A 16,040-nucleotide genomic window follows, 5' to 3' on the forward strand; every position below is an offset into this window, starting at 1 on the left:
ATCCAGGAACAATACCCTAAAATGTTCGACACTACTTCTGAAACACCCTGTATATGTCTCTTACTGTTTCTCTATGAATACATGCGTATAATGTTTCTGTATAAGAACTACGACTAACGCAGGGAGTCTTCCACACTACATTTGAGAAAACGCTCATTAGTGTGGTTGTGGTACAGAAGCTAGGGGAAGCGTGGTACTCAAACCAGTGGTACCACAATCGCAAGGAAAATAATCGCTACCACAGCGCGCAACGCCATGTGAATGAATCATTGCCACTGCCATGTCTGCCAATGCATTCCATATGCGCTGCGTTTGTGGTACCACAGAAGGAAAATAGTAGCTCCCACATCCCACATGCGATTGTGGTTCGTCAGCAACCGAACTAAGTCTGTGCGCACTATCGATTTAACAATCGTCAAGTGAATATTATTTGAAATATTGCCGAGAAAGTAAGATTGAAAAAAATTAGCTCTCACCTCCTGACCAGTCAAGAAGAGAAGAACATCTCCTACGATTTCTTCGCACATGTGAATCTGCATTACAGTTCTAATGGCAGCTTCCAAGTAATCTCGCTCTGGTTCTTGAGTGTAAAAGATTTCGACAGGATGCGTCCGGCCAGGCACGTTCATCAGTGGAGCATTGTCAAAGTATTGCTACAAAACAGGATTTCAATTAAAAAATGAATTAAAGTCAAGTCAATCAAAGAACACCATTAAAATTATGTTGCAGAAGAATCAAGCAGGAACAAAATGCAAAATTAACTTATGGTTTTATTGTAAATGAACAAAATAATTACATAAATATATGCTAAAAATATATTTTCAATGTAAATAAATATTTAAAATATCCGAATGAATTCGTATAAAAACTCAAAACAATAGGAGTACACAAGAGTAAGTCAGAGTACATTACGAAGGAGAATAATCAATAATTATGAAGGGAATTTTTCAAAGTGTATGCCATTGCTAACTAGTTTGAATAGGGACATTAGTTTGATGCCCAATTAATTTGTATACCAAATAATTTATTCACACATCAACGCGAACCATTAAAATCATGATTTACAAGACATAATATTTGCAAAAGGGGAAATTGATAGCTCTGAATTATTTTTATTGGTCCAACTGGAATAAATTTATAATATGTAGTTTGGTGATGTAACAACAGAATCAACTGTATTATAGTTTTCACATGTTAATTCCGTTATCACATCACCAAAACCCAAACAAATTCCAATTGGTTAAACCAATCACCATCCACAATTTAATAATTTTTCCCCACGCCACTCTTGATGACTCATTACTCAATGCAGTTGAAACTCTGACATCCGGTTGCACAAAAGTCTGTTAACGTTTGCTTATTATTAAATGCCACGAGAACCAATCAGAGAAGCCTTCTTCCCAGAAAACGTTTCTCTGATCGATTCTCGTGGAATTTAATAAAGATTAAAATTTGACAGGCTTTTGTAAAACCGGGCATGAATATTGAATCACTAACTACATAACAGTATCAAGAGTCAGTGGCCGGTACAGTGAAATTACAATTTCCTTGAGTACTAATGGCCCTGTTACCACTCAGCCCGGCGAGCGAAATAGCCCCATTAGAACTTATGAGAATAATATTCTCACTGTAATAGTATATTTCGCACCTAGGGCCGAAAATGAGACTTTTCTGGCTCGAAATCGGTTTTCAAGTCCGAGGCCGTAGGCCGAGGACTAGAAAAGATTGAGAGCCAGAAACACATTTTTGCCCCTGGTGAGAACGTTATTTTTCGCCACACAGAAAAATAGACAATATAAATATGAGAATAATTTATTGTTTATTAGGCACTTCCGAAAGCAAAGGAAGGTCATAGCTCTAGCAAATCTGAGGTAATCTGAATATCAGGAAATTGTCCAAGTATTTTTATTTTTTATTCTGATTTGTCTAAGTAACCTAAAAGATTATGTTCAATTATGTAAGAGGTTGAGTTTATACTTTTTATTCTTCCAATTGACAATAAGATGATTTTATTATAAATGTTTTGATTCTTGAATAATAAACAAAAAAAAAGAAAAAATTTTTGATCAGCTGTTTTAGCACTGAAATTTGGCCAATCTGAATGTCAACGTCAACAATGCTTGTTGTCGTTGACTTCGGAAGTTTAGGTTAGAAGTTCTATCCTACTCTGAAAATCGAATTTGAATAATTTATAATATATAAATCTATTCATCCAAATAAAATGATATTATCTTATTGCAGAATACTTATTCAACTCTAGAAGCATAAACTGATCCCGTTTCATAAACCATTTTGTAAACACGTTCACATCAAATCAGAATCAGCTGACTTCAAGGTTATTTTACAGCCCTAGGGCCGTAAAACTTTTACCGGCCTGGTCAGAAAACAGTCATTTTCGGCCTCCATATGACGCACGAAAACCAGCTCATTACATCCAAGTGGGGCGAAAAAACACTTTCACTGGAGCGTGTATGAATTATCCCATTAGCACTTATCCTATACTATTAAACTAGCAATTTCTGTTTATATGTTCAAATTTTTGGACGTTTAGATGTTTATATGTTTAAATGTTTGGATGTTTAGATGTTTATATATTTGTATTTCAAATATACTGCCTTGAATAGAATAGTTCAACTGCACTTAGCTCTGGTAAAATTGTTAAAATTAGAAGTTATTTATTTTTTTAGAGGTGTTAAATTCACTTTTACTATTAACTAAACATACGTGTTTATGAGTTCTTACCAGTAAAGTGTGTGAGCTGTAAGTATTCGCGTAATAATTCGTATCGTAATTCTTGAAACACTGTGCTAGGTTAACCCATTGTGATTTGATTGTTTGTTCTTGTCAATCATCATCTGCTGTGCTTTGTTTATCGGGACAAAACAACTGTTTACCGGTCCGCTTTTTGATTGACATATCAATTGACTAGCCGAATTACGGAACTGACAATAACAAGAATCTTATCTTGTTTGTTCTTTGATACTCTGACCTTTCATAGCCGACCGGCGTGAGCAACAGTAGCGTCCTCTTGTCTCCATGACAACGCACAGGCGCTCTTATCAGCTAGCCAACTCTCGCTGTCAATTGGTCTACTGAGAGGCGGGAATTTTTTGAATCCTACCTATTCCTTCCACAACAATATTCAGGAGCTTCCTTCATCCGCCTTGATAGCTCTCTCGGCAAATATCCTCTGTATTCCTTTCTGTATTATCCTACATGCCATACTCCTTACCCCTCCCATAAAAAAATGACGACACGCAGTAAACGCATGAACTTGATTCGAGGTGTTCAATCTGATCTTGATAATTTGAATGATGACTTATTCAATGAAACTGTAATAGACTTGGCAGTAAGAATTAGAGGAACTCTCTCAGTTTTGGCAGATAAATATTCCAGTGAGGCTATAATCGACTTGATCCCAGATTTAGTCGGAGTTCTAAGTAAGCTGGACGACTCTTTATCTGATATCACCCGATTGAATAACAACTTAGAGGTTATGTCGGAAGAAAATAAACAGTTATCAAGACAAGTGGAGGTTGAAAGATACAGGAGGATGGAATGTGTCGAGGATTCTTTAAGCAATGAAGAGAGAGCAGAAGCGGAATTGAATTCTCTCAAATCGCATATAGAGTGTCTGGAAGCCACCAAGGCAGATTTGATCAACGAGTTGAAAACTAAAAATGCGATAATAGAATTGATACAAACTGAGGATAATTTACCATTGCATAGTGAGAATATTGATTCAGACGTAGAACAATACACAGTTGAAGGTAAAGATTTTACTAAGCCTAGGATCACAGCTAAGCCTAGAAAAATGCTAAGGGATATAAAGTCGGTTGAGGATGAGAATAGATTTTCTGTTTTATCCTCGAATGAATCGTCTCCTTCGAAACCTCATAGACAGCAAGTGGTGGCGCAGGTTCACAGGCCAGCATCACAAATTGAATGTGATCGAATGAGCTTTCCTCCAAGTAATAAACCAAGGCGAGTTTATAAGTCTATGTCGGGGATGAAAAAGCGAAATAAAATAGTAATATTATCTGATAGTCAGGGCAGATACTTTTCCAGATATGTTCAAGCACTTACTGATAATTATGACTGCTTTGTGCACACACAGTCCAGCGCTAAACTAAAGCAGGTGATTGAGGGAGGAAAGTGTTTTATAAAAAATATGACTGAGGAAGACTACGTGGTCATTTTGGCAGGAAGCAACGACATGCATGTGCATGAGCCCGGTCAGCTGACCATAATGCAAGGCCTAGACGCTCTGTTTTCTCTACCCAATCGGACAAATGTGATTCTACACACGATTCCATTTCGTTTTGACAACACTGCCCTCAACGATGACATACACTTTGCCAATTCACTTATCAGAAATATATTGGAAAAGTATAAGGGAAAACTAAATATCACCCTCAAAGACACAAGTCAATATTTGAAACGCAGGTGCTTTACACGACATGGTCTTCATTATAGCACAATGGGAAAAAAGATAATTTGCGAGGAAATTTTCAAAACTATTGGAAACTCAAGGATTTTATATGAAGCTGCTCAGAGTAGGAGTTTGGTCTGTTCGACAGAAATTGAATCTGTCCAGGACAGTCACAGTCTTGCGGTGCGTTCTGAGGCAGTTACTGATGATGACTCCATCGTGGAATTTCGGGGGTTCTCACCCACTTGCCAGGAGTTACAAGGTTTCTCATTTACTCCAAGGGATTCAACAACTGACAGCGGTGAACATCCTTTTGCAGTACTAAGTGAAGCTGGTAACGTGAGTGACTCTTCAATTGTGAACTTTACAACTGCTCAATCACATTACGATGGTATTTTTTTAGACAACTCTCTATAACTGATCAACACGATCAAAACAATTTAGAGCTTAGAATGTGTTTACAGTCTAAAAGGTGTTCAGGGTGTGTTTGCATGTGTTTTGACAACTGTAATAAGAATTATTCATTTAAGCAGCATACTAAACAGAATACTAAATCTGTTCAAAATGTGACTCTTGTTGACACGTCAACGTTTTTATGTACTGATATAGGGGATACAACACCTAGCAGTAAAACAGTTACAGGGGCAATTATAAAAGGAAAAAGTTTTAAATGCGATTCAGCTAGCGGTAATATAAATATTCTCCACCAGAATGTACAGAGTCTATCTAATAAAATAGGTTTAATTGAACAAATCATTGTGGATAAGAAACTAGATATTTTATGTCTTACTGAGCATTGGATGACTGAGGTTGAACTGGAAGTAAATTCTAATCTAAAAGAACTTCAATTAGTTACTGGTTACTGCCGCACAACACGAATGCATGGTGGGGTAGCCATTTATTCAAAATATAGACCTTCACAGTATAGATTATTAAAATATATAAATAACATTTCTGTAGAGCTGGACTGCGAATTAGCAGGTGTAGAATTCTCAAATATTGATACTATGGTCATTACTGTATATCGTAGTCCTCAAGGTACTTTTGAAATGTTTTGTAAAATAATGGAATTAGCTCTTAGTTACTTGAATAAGAGAAACCGAAAGTCAATAGTTTGTGGGGACTTCAACTTACGTTTCAATGCAAATGACAAACAGGCAGATCACTTTGTTAATTTGTGTAGTATGTATGGCTTTGAAATGAGGGTTTATGAGCCGACTAGGGGGGCCAATTGTCTTGATAATGTTTTCTCATCCAGCTTCCAAGACAGTTTGAGTGTAGAAATAAGCAACTGCCATGTCAGCGACCACTTAGGACAGCTTATCTCAGTAAAATTCAATAAATCTCAAAAAAGCTTGTTGTCCTCGAGTAAGATTTATAGAAAAGTCACTAAAATAAATGAAAGTAATATTAATGTATTTAGATGCCACCTGTTAAAGGAAGGTTGGTCAGTTTCTATTTATGATAGTGATGTTGATACGAGCTTTGATGTATTTTTGAATACAGTTATATATTATTATGATCTGAGTTTCAACATGATCAAAAAAATTAATTCTAACTCAAGAACCGCTAGGCATTCTTATAATAAAATCAATTATTGGTTCACTCCGGAGCTGAAAGAGCAGAAAAATAGGTTGGACTTTCTGTATTTTCTTTCTAAAACACACTTAGATTATAGATATATGTATATTAGAGAAAAAAGTTCCTATAGACTAATGATAAGAGAAGCAAAGAAAGTAGCAAACAGAAATATTATAGAAAATTCTGAAAATAAGTCAAAAATGTTGTGGAACATTGTAAATAAAAGTAAAACAAAAAGAGAGGAGTTACCGCAAATAAATATATCTCCTGATAATTTTAATAGCTTTTTTGTAAATACAGCTGAAGAAATTAAGAAAAAACTTGTTAAAAACTATAGAGTAACATCGGCTGAACTATTAGAAAAGAAAAATATTCCTGAAAATATTAAGAAGTTCCGATTCAAACCTGTAACAGAAAATTGTATCTTGGAAGTTGTAAAGCATATGTCTACAAAGAATAGTAAGGACCACTATGGACTGTCCAATGCTCTAATAAAGAATATTATCAATTGTATTCTAACCCCGTTCACATGCCTTGTAAATAAAGTCATTGCGGAAGGGAAATTTCCCACCTCACTCAAAATCACTAAAGTAATACCGGTTTTCAAGAAGGGTAAACATGAAGATATTACAAACTTCAGGCCCATTGCTATAGTTCCTATTTTTTCGAAAATAATAGAAATTCTGCTTGGAAAGCAATTTTGCAAATTTTTGGAGGAGAATGACTTGCTCTGTAAGACTCAGTTCGGTTTCCGAAAAGGCCTATCAACCACCCATGCTCTGATTAAATTGGTGGAGGAAATTCTGGACTGTTTTGAGGAGAAATGTTCTGCTGCTGTATCATTCTGCGACCTCAGTAGAGCTTTTGAATGTGTTTCACATGACATCCTGTTAGCAAAATTGAAGCACTTACAGATTGAAGGATTAGCACTGGATTTATTCTCCAGCTATTTGCAGGGCAGAACTCAATATGTATGTGTGGATGGTAAAAGCTCGGGTACTTTGTCTGTTAAGTGTGGAGTACCTCAGGGCTCGGTCCTGGGTCCTTTGCTCTTTCTTATTATGATTGATGATTTGAGCATCAATGTCCCATCGAAAATAGTCTTATATGCAGATGACACCACAGTTCTCAATAGGCATTCAGATGACACTCAGGCTGTGGCACTTTCTGAATCTAATTTGAAGGTAGTTCAAACGTGGTTGAATGCGAATGAGCTGCTTCTCAATGCAGATAAAACAACAACAATCACGTTTGGGCTTAAAAGTAGATCTGCTTCCAATAGCACAAATAATAAGGCTCAGAAATTTTTGGGAATCATTGTAGACCCTACTCTAACTTGGACCCATCACATTGCCAGTCTGAAAAATAAGTTGAGCAGCAGTGTATTTGCCCTCAAACGTCTTTGTGGTGAGCTGGACCAGGATGGCATTCGTCAGGCCTATTTTGGCATTTTTCAGTCGCATATCCAATATGGCCTAATAGTCTGGGGTTGTGCAGCACAAGCGCATGATATCTTTTTGTTGCAGAAAAAGGCTGTCAGAGTCATTGCCAAAGCTCCATTTCGTGAACATTGTAGAGAAATTTTCAAGGGATTGCGTATATCAACACTCTTTTCATTATACATATTACAATGTTTACTGTTCTTGAAAGCTAATCCCGATAAAATGGAGTTGAGAAGTGCTACACACACACATAATACTCGAACAAGTCAATCTTTGAATTTAGCAAGAAGCAGACTCCACAAGACAGATCAAAGCCCCACTAATGCCGCAATCAAAATTATGAATAGACTGCCCTTTGAAATAAGACAACTTAATTACAAAAGGTTTAGAAATGTGCTAGAAAAATTTCTCTTAGATAATCCCTTCTACTCCGTCAAAGAATATATGGAGAAAAAATTATATCCAAGGGATTTTGAAATGAATTAAAAATAATGTATATTTTTGAATGATGTGTATTGTTGTATATTATGAACTGTATGTAATGTATATTTGAATTTCAATCCAATGTACTACTGTGACTGTTTATTGTGGTGGTTTATTGCCCGTTTTTATTGTGCTGTATTGTATTGTGTTGACTGGCCTATATGTCAAATTGTGATGTACTATTGAGGCTAATAAAGATATTCTATTCTATTCTATTCTATTCTATTCTATTCTATTCTATTCTATTCTATTCTATTCTATTCTATTCTATTCTATTCTATTCTATTCTATTCTATTCTATTCTATTCTATTCTATTCTATTCTATTCTATTCTATTCTATTCTATTCTATTCTATTCTATTCTATTCTATTCTATTCTATTCTATTCTATTCTATTCTATTCTATTCTATTCTATTCTATTCTATTCTATTCTATTCTATTCTATTCTATTCTATTCTATTCTATTCTATTCTATTCTATTCTATTCTATTCTATTCTATTCTATTCTATTCTATTCTATTCTATTCTATTCTATTCTATTCTATTCTATTCTATTCTATTCTATTCTATTCTATTCTATTCTATTCTATTCTATTCTATTCTATTCTATTCTATTCTATTCTATTCTATTCTATTCTATTCTATTCTATTCTATTCTATTCTATTCTATTCTATTCTATTCTATTCTATTCTATTCTATTCTATTCTATTCTATTCTATTCTATTCTATTCTATTCTATTCTATTCTATTCTATTCTATTCTATTCTATTCTATTCTATTCAGACACTTTCACGGATATGTGGGAATTCACGTTACCTGGAACTTTCCGGCATCGAGTGTGGCAGACATAATAACTAGTTTGAGGTCGGCTCTCTGCTTGATGACCTCTTTGAGCACTCCCATCAGGATGTCTGTGGCCAGAGTTCTCTCGTGAGCCTCGTCCAGAAGAATCACCTGGTAGTTCTCGAGCATCGGGTCGGACATGCCTTCCCTCAGCAACATACCATCAGTCATGTATCTGCACAAGTAAAATCACCACATTTATTACTCCACCATGAATTATTTTAGTATACAAATCAGCAATACCCTCAGAATAGGCAGTTTATAAAGCCAAAATATATTAATCTCTAATGTGTCCATCATTATCCAAATAAGTTTTATAAATTTAAATAAATAAATTCATTAGCCAAAAAAGCAGTATGTCACAATTTGACATATAGGCCAGTCAATATAACAGTAAATACACTCAGTCAATACAAATACTGTCAATAAAAAACAATACAAAATCACATTACAATAAAAACATGTACGGTAATCCTATTCATATAACAGTAATATTAATATATTATAAATATTGAAATCTTCTACATTCATCTTCATGCCGATAAACTCTTCAACTGAGTAAAAGGGGGTTTTCAATAGAAATATTTCTAAAATCTGTTTGAACCTCCTGTGATTAAGTTGCCTCACCTCAATAGGAAGCCTATTCATCAATTTAATTGCAAAATTCGAGGGACTTTGATCAGTTTTATGCAGTCTGCTTCGTGTTACATTGAGCGTCTGATTGGATCTTGTATTGTAAGAATGAATTACATTTCTCAACTCCATTTTCTCCGGATTCGCTTTGAGAAATAGTAAGCATTGCAATATATAGCCTATATATATATATATATAATGAATATCGAATTAGAATGCGAAGACCTTTATAAATATGTCTACAATGTTCCCGATTCCGCGCCCTGGCGATGACTCTGACAGCCCTTTTCTGCATTATGAAAATGTCTTGTGCTTGTGAAGAACAGCCCCAGACTATCAGGCCATATGGAATATGTGGATGAAAAATACAAGTATTTTTTGTTCCATATTCATTTTTATACAGATACTTGATGGTTGCAGATTGATTAGACCAAAGCCGGTTTCTAGGACACTTATTGAAAATAATGGACCATTAAATCTATAGGTTTAATGATCCATTAGATATAATAAGTAGTGTCCTAGAAGCCAGGCCTAATACACTTTTTTCACTATTTTTTTTATTCATGTTTAAAATGAATTTATAATTCAACTTCTTTCGTCGATTCATCGGAAGGAGAGACGACAATAAATAGCGCTTGCACTTGCCTGCATATAAAAGTGGTGGCTCAATTCTTCATTAAATTGTAAATTCCAGTTCACAGTACGTTTATGGAAACTGAGTCACTTATTGTGATTATGCAGTTCAGTCTAAGACAAAGATGATAGGTAGCTACTGTGAATCGGTCTTGCTGCTCCAAGATGGAAAGTGAATATCTGCACAATATCTCAATGTCAAGTGAACATAAGTTAATGTTTGTTTACTTCGTCTCTCGGTTCCCAGTTTTTGTTGCATTCTTTATATCATCAAAACCAGACAGAATATTGAAATATTCAAGGAAAGTTCGGTCGTAAAGAAGTGATCTTTGTCTAAATAATAAACTGGGTGTGGGTCGCCATGCGTAAATTAGAGATAGTAAGGTAATGCTTTGTAATGACTCACTTTAAAACAGTTTTAGCCGACGAGCAGTCTTCGAATCGAATGCTGTATCCGACCTCCTGACCGAGAGTGACGTCCATCTCCTCGGAGACACGCTGAGCCACCGACATGGCTGCTACTCGTCGAGGCTGTGTGCATGCCACTCCTTTCGAGCCAGCCGTCTGCGAGTACTCCACACACCTAACACAAATTAAAACAAAACAAAAATATTAATTATCAATTTAAATATATACTTTTCTTCAATTTCAATATATACTTTTCTTCAATTTCAATATAATAAATACGTGTACAAGTTGTCCCATAAAAGGTAACAGCCGGAGACCACATGCTGTGTACAGACTTGAGCGCCACGAACACGCGCATTTCACTTTCCATCAGCTGATTATAACTGTATTGTACAGAAACAGTAAGGTACAGATTGAGATAATAAGGGCCGTATGCACAGTCAAAGCTTAAATTAAATTTTATCAGCTGTTGGCTTAAACTCAAAATGAAACATATTATAACAAACGATACTTGATACGGATTTAAACCAGTTTAAAATTAAATTTAGTTTAAACTGTCATAGCGCAAACAGCCCTAAGAGTAGTAATTAGCTGATGAGAAATGGGATGCGCGTGTTCGTGGTGCAGTATAGTTGTTTAATCTTACAGACTATATTCATTATCTATTGATATCATAATTATAGAAAGCTAGGTTTATGTTAGCTGATGCATCACGCTTAACTACACAACGGTAAGCTGATGCATCACGCTTAACTACACAACTTCATATTTTGTAGATTTTAAATAAACCAAAGATGGGTATTAGCCAATTTTCATAAATAAATTCACCCTAATTTAAATGATATTGAAATAAGTGATTTTTCGTCTTTTAACATAATCAGCAGACGTTCTAAAAATAATAGCTTCTTTCCCATCCCATGTCAACTTGAAATCACTCATCATAACGTCATATATTTGATTTGTAGCAGACCGTTGGGGAGCACGGGGTACATACTTGTTGAATCAATGAATGAATTTTAATATGAAACGAAAGTGGGCTACTAATTGTCACACCTTTTGAGAAACTTTGACAAAATTCATCTTTAATGATAAGAAACTTATAAAGCACAACTGTAGAATTTTTGAAAGGATTCAAAGTTATCAATAAAGCCAAACGATGATAAACGATGCAGAATTTCAAAACTAAAATCGTAAACCGATCATTTAAATTTATATTTGAAAGTTTTTGAATAAACGTATACATACCATTGTGGGATCTGAGTTGTTTTTCCAGAACCTGTTTCACCAACGAGAACTATACATTGGTTCTCTCTCAGCAATCTCATGAACTCATCTTTATATTCAAACACAGGCAAAGTTATACGCTTTTGATAGAACTCGTGATATCTGAAATAAAACGAGAATTACAATTATTAGATTAGAGAGATAACTCGTGATATCTGAAATAAAACGAGAATTACAATTATTAGATTAGAGAGATAACTCAATCACTTTATTCTAATAAATGTCTAATGTCAAATTTCATTCTTCAATTGTCCAATGGTGATTAGCATTGATTTATTTATGTATAAAGTTATGAAACATTTATGTTGACTACACTGGAAATTGTCTTATCAACTTACTAGCTTAGTCACACACGCCTACACGCTTAATATTCGATGTAGTGGTCTGATCATTTCCAAAATAAAAATTTCCAAAATGTGGCGGAAATGAAATTGATTATAGACATTTTCATCTCCAGTGGTTCATCTTCATGAGAGGTTATTCAATCTAATGTTGAATGAGATTGGACTTTCCACATTTGTAAAATCTTCTTACAAAGATTAAAAATATTATTGATACCCCTATCTCATCATTATATGACTACTAACTCTCATCATCCGTCTCATTATTCTGGTTTATAAGTACTGGATTAACATGCATTAGCTCAAGTATCACAAAATACTAGTAATAGATTATAAGGAATATTGAATAGTTTTTTCTGTTCAATTGAGAAACTAAATTGATTAATTTATTAACTCTGTTCTTTAGTATTAAGAAATATTTGAATTGTTAGTAAATTCAGTATTTTACTTTTTAATATTAATGAGAATGAACTTGATTTGATCTGTGCTTGTAGTTTTCATTATAAGGTGAATGACTTTTACATCTTAGGATTGGATTTCTTTGGTCTATTATAGTCAGCAGATCTATAAAATCAAATTACTTTTTATCCTCCGAAATTCACTTTATAATCAATTGTAATCGTATTAATATTACAAGAATAGCCCTACATGACTATACGTCTGTGTGTAGGGGTCTCAATTAGTTCTAGTTAGCAGGACCTCTGTTTGTATTGTTATCGCTGCAATGGAAAAATACCTCAGTTCAATTGTATTTTTCGGTTTCAATGTTTGACAATAATTTAATATTCAAGATTGACTTGAATTTATTCACAACCGTCGTTGTTAACGACACGTGCAAATTTTACTTTCAATTGATACTTTGGGAAAACATTTGACAACATTTTTCCTTGCAATCATGAATATGTTGAAGAAATGACAACATTAACTTATAAAGTTGTGTTGTGCGTGATGTAGTATTTTTTCATAATGGAAAACACGAATTAAAATTATTGTCAACCACCTTCATTAAAGTGGTTGACAATGTCAATTTGTGTTTTTCATTATTAACTCACTTACCGTTTAGTGTAAGGTATGGTTGACAATGTCAATTTGTGATTTTCATCACTTACCGTTTAGTGTAAGGTAGTCCAGAGAAGGGATTTGTCAAAGGATTTTTTGATTTACTGGCGACCGACTGTTGAAAGTAGGAGGCGGCTTGGTTGGCAGCGGACGGGGCATTGGCGTAGCCCGTTCCCGCACCCGCCACACCAGCACCTAGGAATGCAGTCGGCACTCTGCAATTCAAATTCAAATCTATTTCATCAAATCGAAAACAATACAATAGATGAATACAATGTATAATTTATAAATTACAGATAGCAATTCAAATTAGATTTTCCAAACATTTCAGTATATATACGACAGTTATATCTTAGTTGCATAACAAATTACATTTTTAAATACGAGCATAATTTCCCTCTAGCCGATGACATAAATTTTAATCTTAGACCTAATACAATAACAAAATATGAAATATATAATACCAACTCAACTCTTCTTAGAAGACAACTTTACTCTATTACCAGTAAATTAATTATAAAGTGAATTTCCACTTAATAATTTCCGAAATAATAAACACAGAAAAAGAGCCATAGAGGCATGGCTGAACTTGAATTATTTCCAATCGTTGACTTTTATATAATAATAAATTTCATATTATGACATTTTAGGAACACTTCATACGCTAAATTCAAGTTTATATATTACATCCCTGATTAAGCTGATTTACGACTCACACTGGCGCACAAGGAATCTTCCTTTTGCCGGTGTTTTGCCTCAACTACTGTACTTATACATGTGAGCATAAATTAAATCTTCATTTATCAACTATTATTTATGATATCATGAATAAGGATATCATTTTGTTATTATATCTAATCAAATAAATTAGCATTTCCTTAATTTTTATGTATGTATCTCAGTTTAAGTACAGTAGCATTATACTTATTTTTTGTAAAGCTTTTTTGTATTTTGTTTTTGGCAAATAAATTCATTCATTTCAGTTCAATAGACAGAATGCAACAATCCACAGTATATCACTACAATTTACAATGTTCATCATATTTATATGGTATATGTTTGGTATTATATAGTTTATTTGGTGGTATGTATGGAATATGATAAATGGTGTTATGAGTAAAGTTGAATTTTTATTTCTATTGATGAATAAAATAATATTCCTTGTGTAGAATTGAATTTTTAAAGACTAGGTAAATATTAAAAAATCAATTGAATTGCTCCACAAAACGCTTGACACCCGACATTTTCAAGTTTTATTTCCATGATAACAAATCCTTAGTAAGTTACTTGCTTAAATGATAGGATTTCATAACTCAACTAAGAAGAACACAACTCAACTCAATCACCCTGTGACAAAATCAATGGTGAAGTTTACATCTTTTCTTCAAAAAAATTCATTTTATATTTAAAGCAAATAACATAAACTTTTAAATAACCCTTCAACCACAATTTAATTTCAGGGGTTGCTCCTGATTATTATGATAGTCAATTTAAAAATTTAAATTGAATGGAATAAAAAGAATAGTATTTACCTGCTCACATCTTCTGATCCTGGAGCACTGAAAAAAATTAAAAATCAATTAGGAAGAATATTTTTCAACATATCTAACAACATGGGAAATACAATATCTTGCTGAGTAAGCTGATTTATACATTAAAACAATATATTAAAAGAATTAAGGCTGTTCAACAGGCTAAAAGAGAATTTTTTTATCAGGAATATTTTTTAAAGTTTCTCGATTTGTATACCTACTATCAAGTTATGAAAATAAATCTGTTATAGTTTCAATCTATTACTATATACAATGCATATAAGCCTCCTTCAGAAAGATGGAATGACTTTTCTTTACCTCTCCCAGAACAACCTACTGTGTTATTGGGTTGATTTGTGATTCACTATGTGATTTCAATTCACATAGCTCCATGTGGGGATATAGAGAAGAGAATGCAGATGGAGCAGACATTATAAGATGGGCATAAATGAGCAACTGTACATTGATATTTGATGCTAAATAGAGCCCTTCATTCCACTCTGCCCGATAGGGAGCATCTTCCCCTGATCTATGTTTTGTATCTAGTGGGGAGAGTGATCTGCCACTTCCAGCTCTAGACAAAAGTGTCTAAAAAAAATTTGCCTAAAAGTCTTAAGTTCCCAAGAAGTCAACATAGGATTCTGGTAACAGAGATAGGTCTCTCACACCCAATAATACAAAACCCGAATACCAAGATTAGACAAAAAGGATTAGAAATACCAAGAATTTAGACAAAAAGTCTGAATTGTAAATTCCCATTCTGGTAACAGAGATAGGTCTCTCACACCCAATAATACAAAACCCCGAAATACCAAGATGGAATTTTTGCAAAGCAAACTGGCAACTATTCCAGAGTTAAGTAGAAAAGACAATACGCAGAATTCCTGTCAGTATTAATAATTACCAACGATATGGTGGGCTTGATTCTTGCAGCAGCCAAGAAAGCAGTGCCCAGGGGACACAGGAAGAGCTATATCCCTTGTTGGAATGAGATCTGCAATGCACTAATGGAAGAGTATAATTCTTCACAAAGTAATGAGAAGGCCCAGATCTTGATCAAGAGTCTTGATGAAGCTCAATCGGTGGTTTGCAGCTAAGAAGGAAATGGATTTCACACACGCCAGCAGTAAAACATGGAACTTGTTAAGCAAACTGGGGGCTGCAAGTTCAATATACACATCTAAAGCCATGTCTGACGAAATTTCAGTCAAGATGAATTGTTGAAGGGAGCTAATGACCTGAGTGTTCTAAGGAAGTATTTTGCTGACTGGAAACTTAGGCCAAATCCAGCTAAGACACTGAGCACGGCATTCCATCTTTTAATAACAGAGAAGCTAATCGTCAACTCAATCTTGTCTTCTGTGAGG

General features: G+C 34.2%; 1 protein-coding gene across 1 annotated transcript in view; it reads right to left on the reverse strand.

Annotated features, from left to right (window-relative positions):
- LOC111045487 (putative pre-mRNA-splicing factor ATP-dependent RNA helicase PRP1) overlaps positions 1-16,040 on the reverse strand; it is a 36,856-nt gene that overhangs the window by 18,360 nt on the left and 2,456 nt on the right. The window contains exons 2-7 of the mRNA XM_039426325.1: positions 14,674-14,700; positions 13,192-13,356; positions 11,703-11,843; positions 10,456-10,632; positions 8,757-8,958; positions 477-653 (exon numbers count right to left, since the gene is read on the reverse strand). Of these exons, the coding sequence (XP_039282259.1) occupies positions 477-653; positions 8,757-8,958; positions 10,456-10,632; positions 11,703-11,843; positions 13,192-13,356; positions 14,674-14,700 (889 nt within the window). The remainder of the gene's footprint in view (positions 1-476; positions 654-8,756; positions 8,959-10,455; positions 10,633-11,702; positions 11,844-13,191; positions 13,357-14,673; positions 14,701-16,040) is intronic.

The sequence above is a fragment of the Nilaparvata lugens genome, chromosome 4 (assembly GCF_014356525.2).
Source record: "Nilaparvata lugens isolate BPH chromosome 4, ASM1435652v1, whole genome shotgun sequence".
NCBI classification, from domain to species: domain Eukaryota; kingdom Metazoa; phylum Arthropoda; class Insecta; order Hemiptera; family Delphacidae; genus Nilaparvata; species Nilaparvata lugens.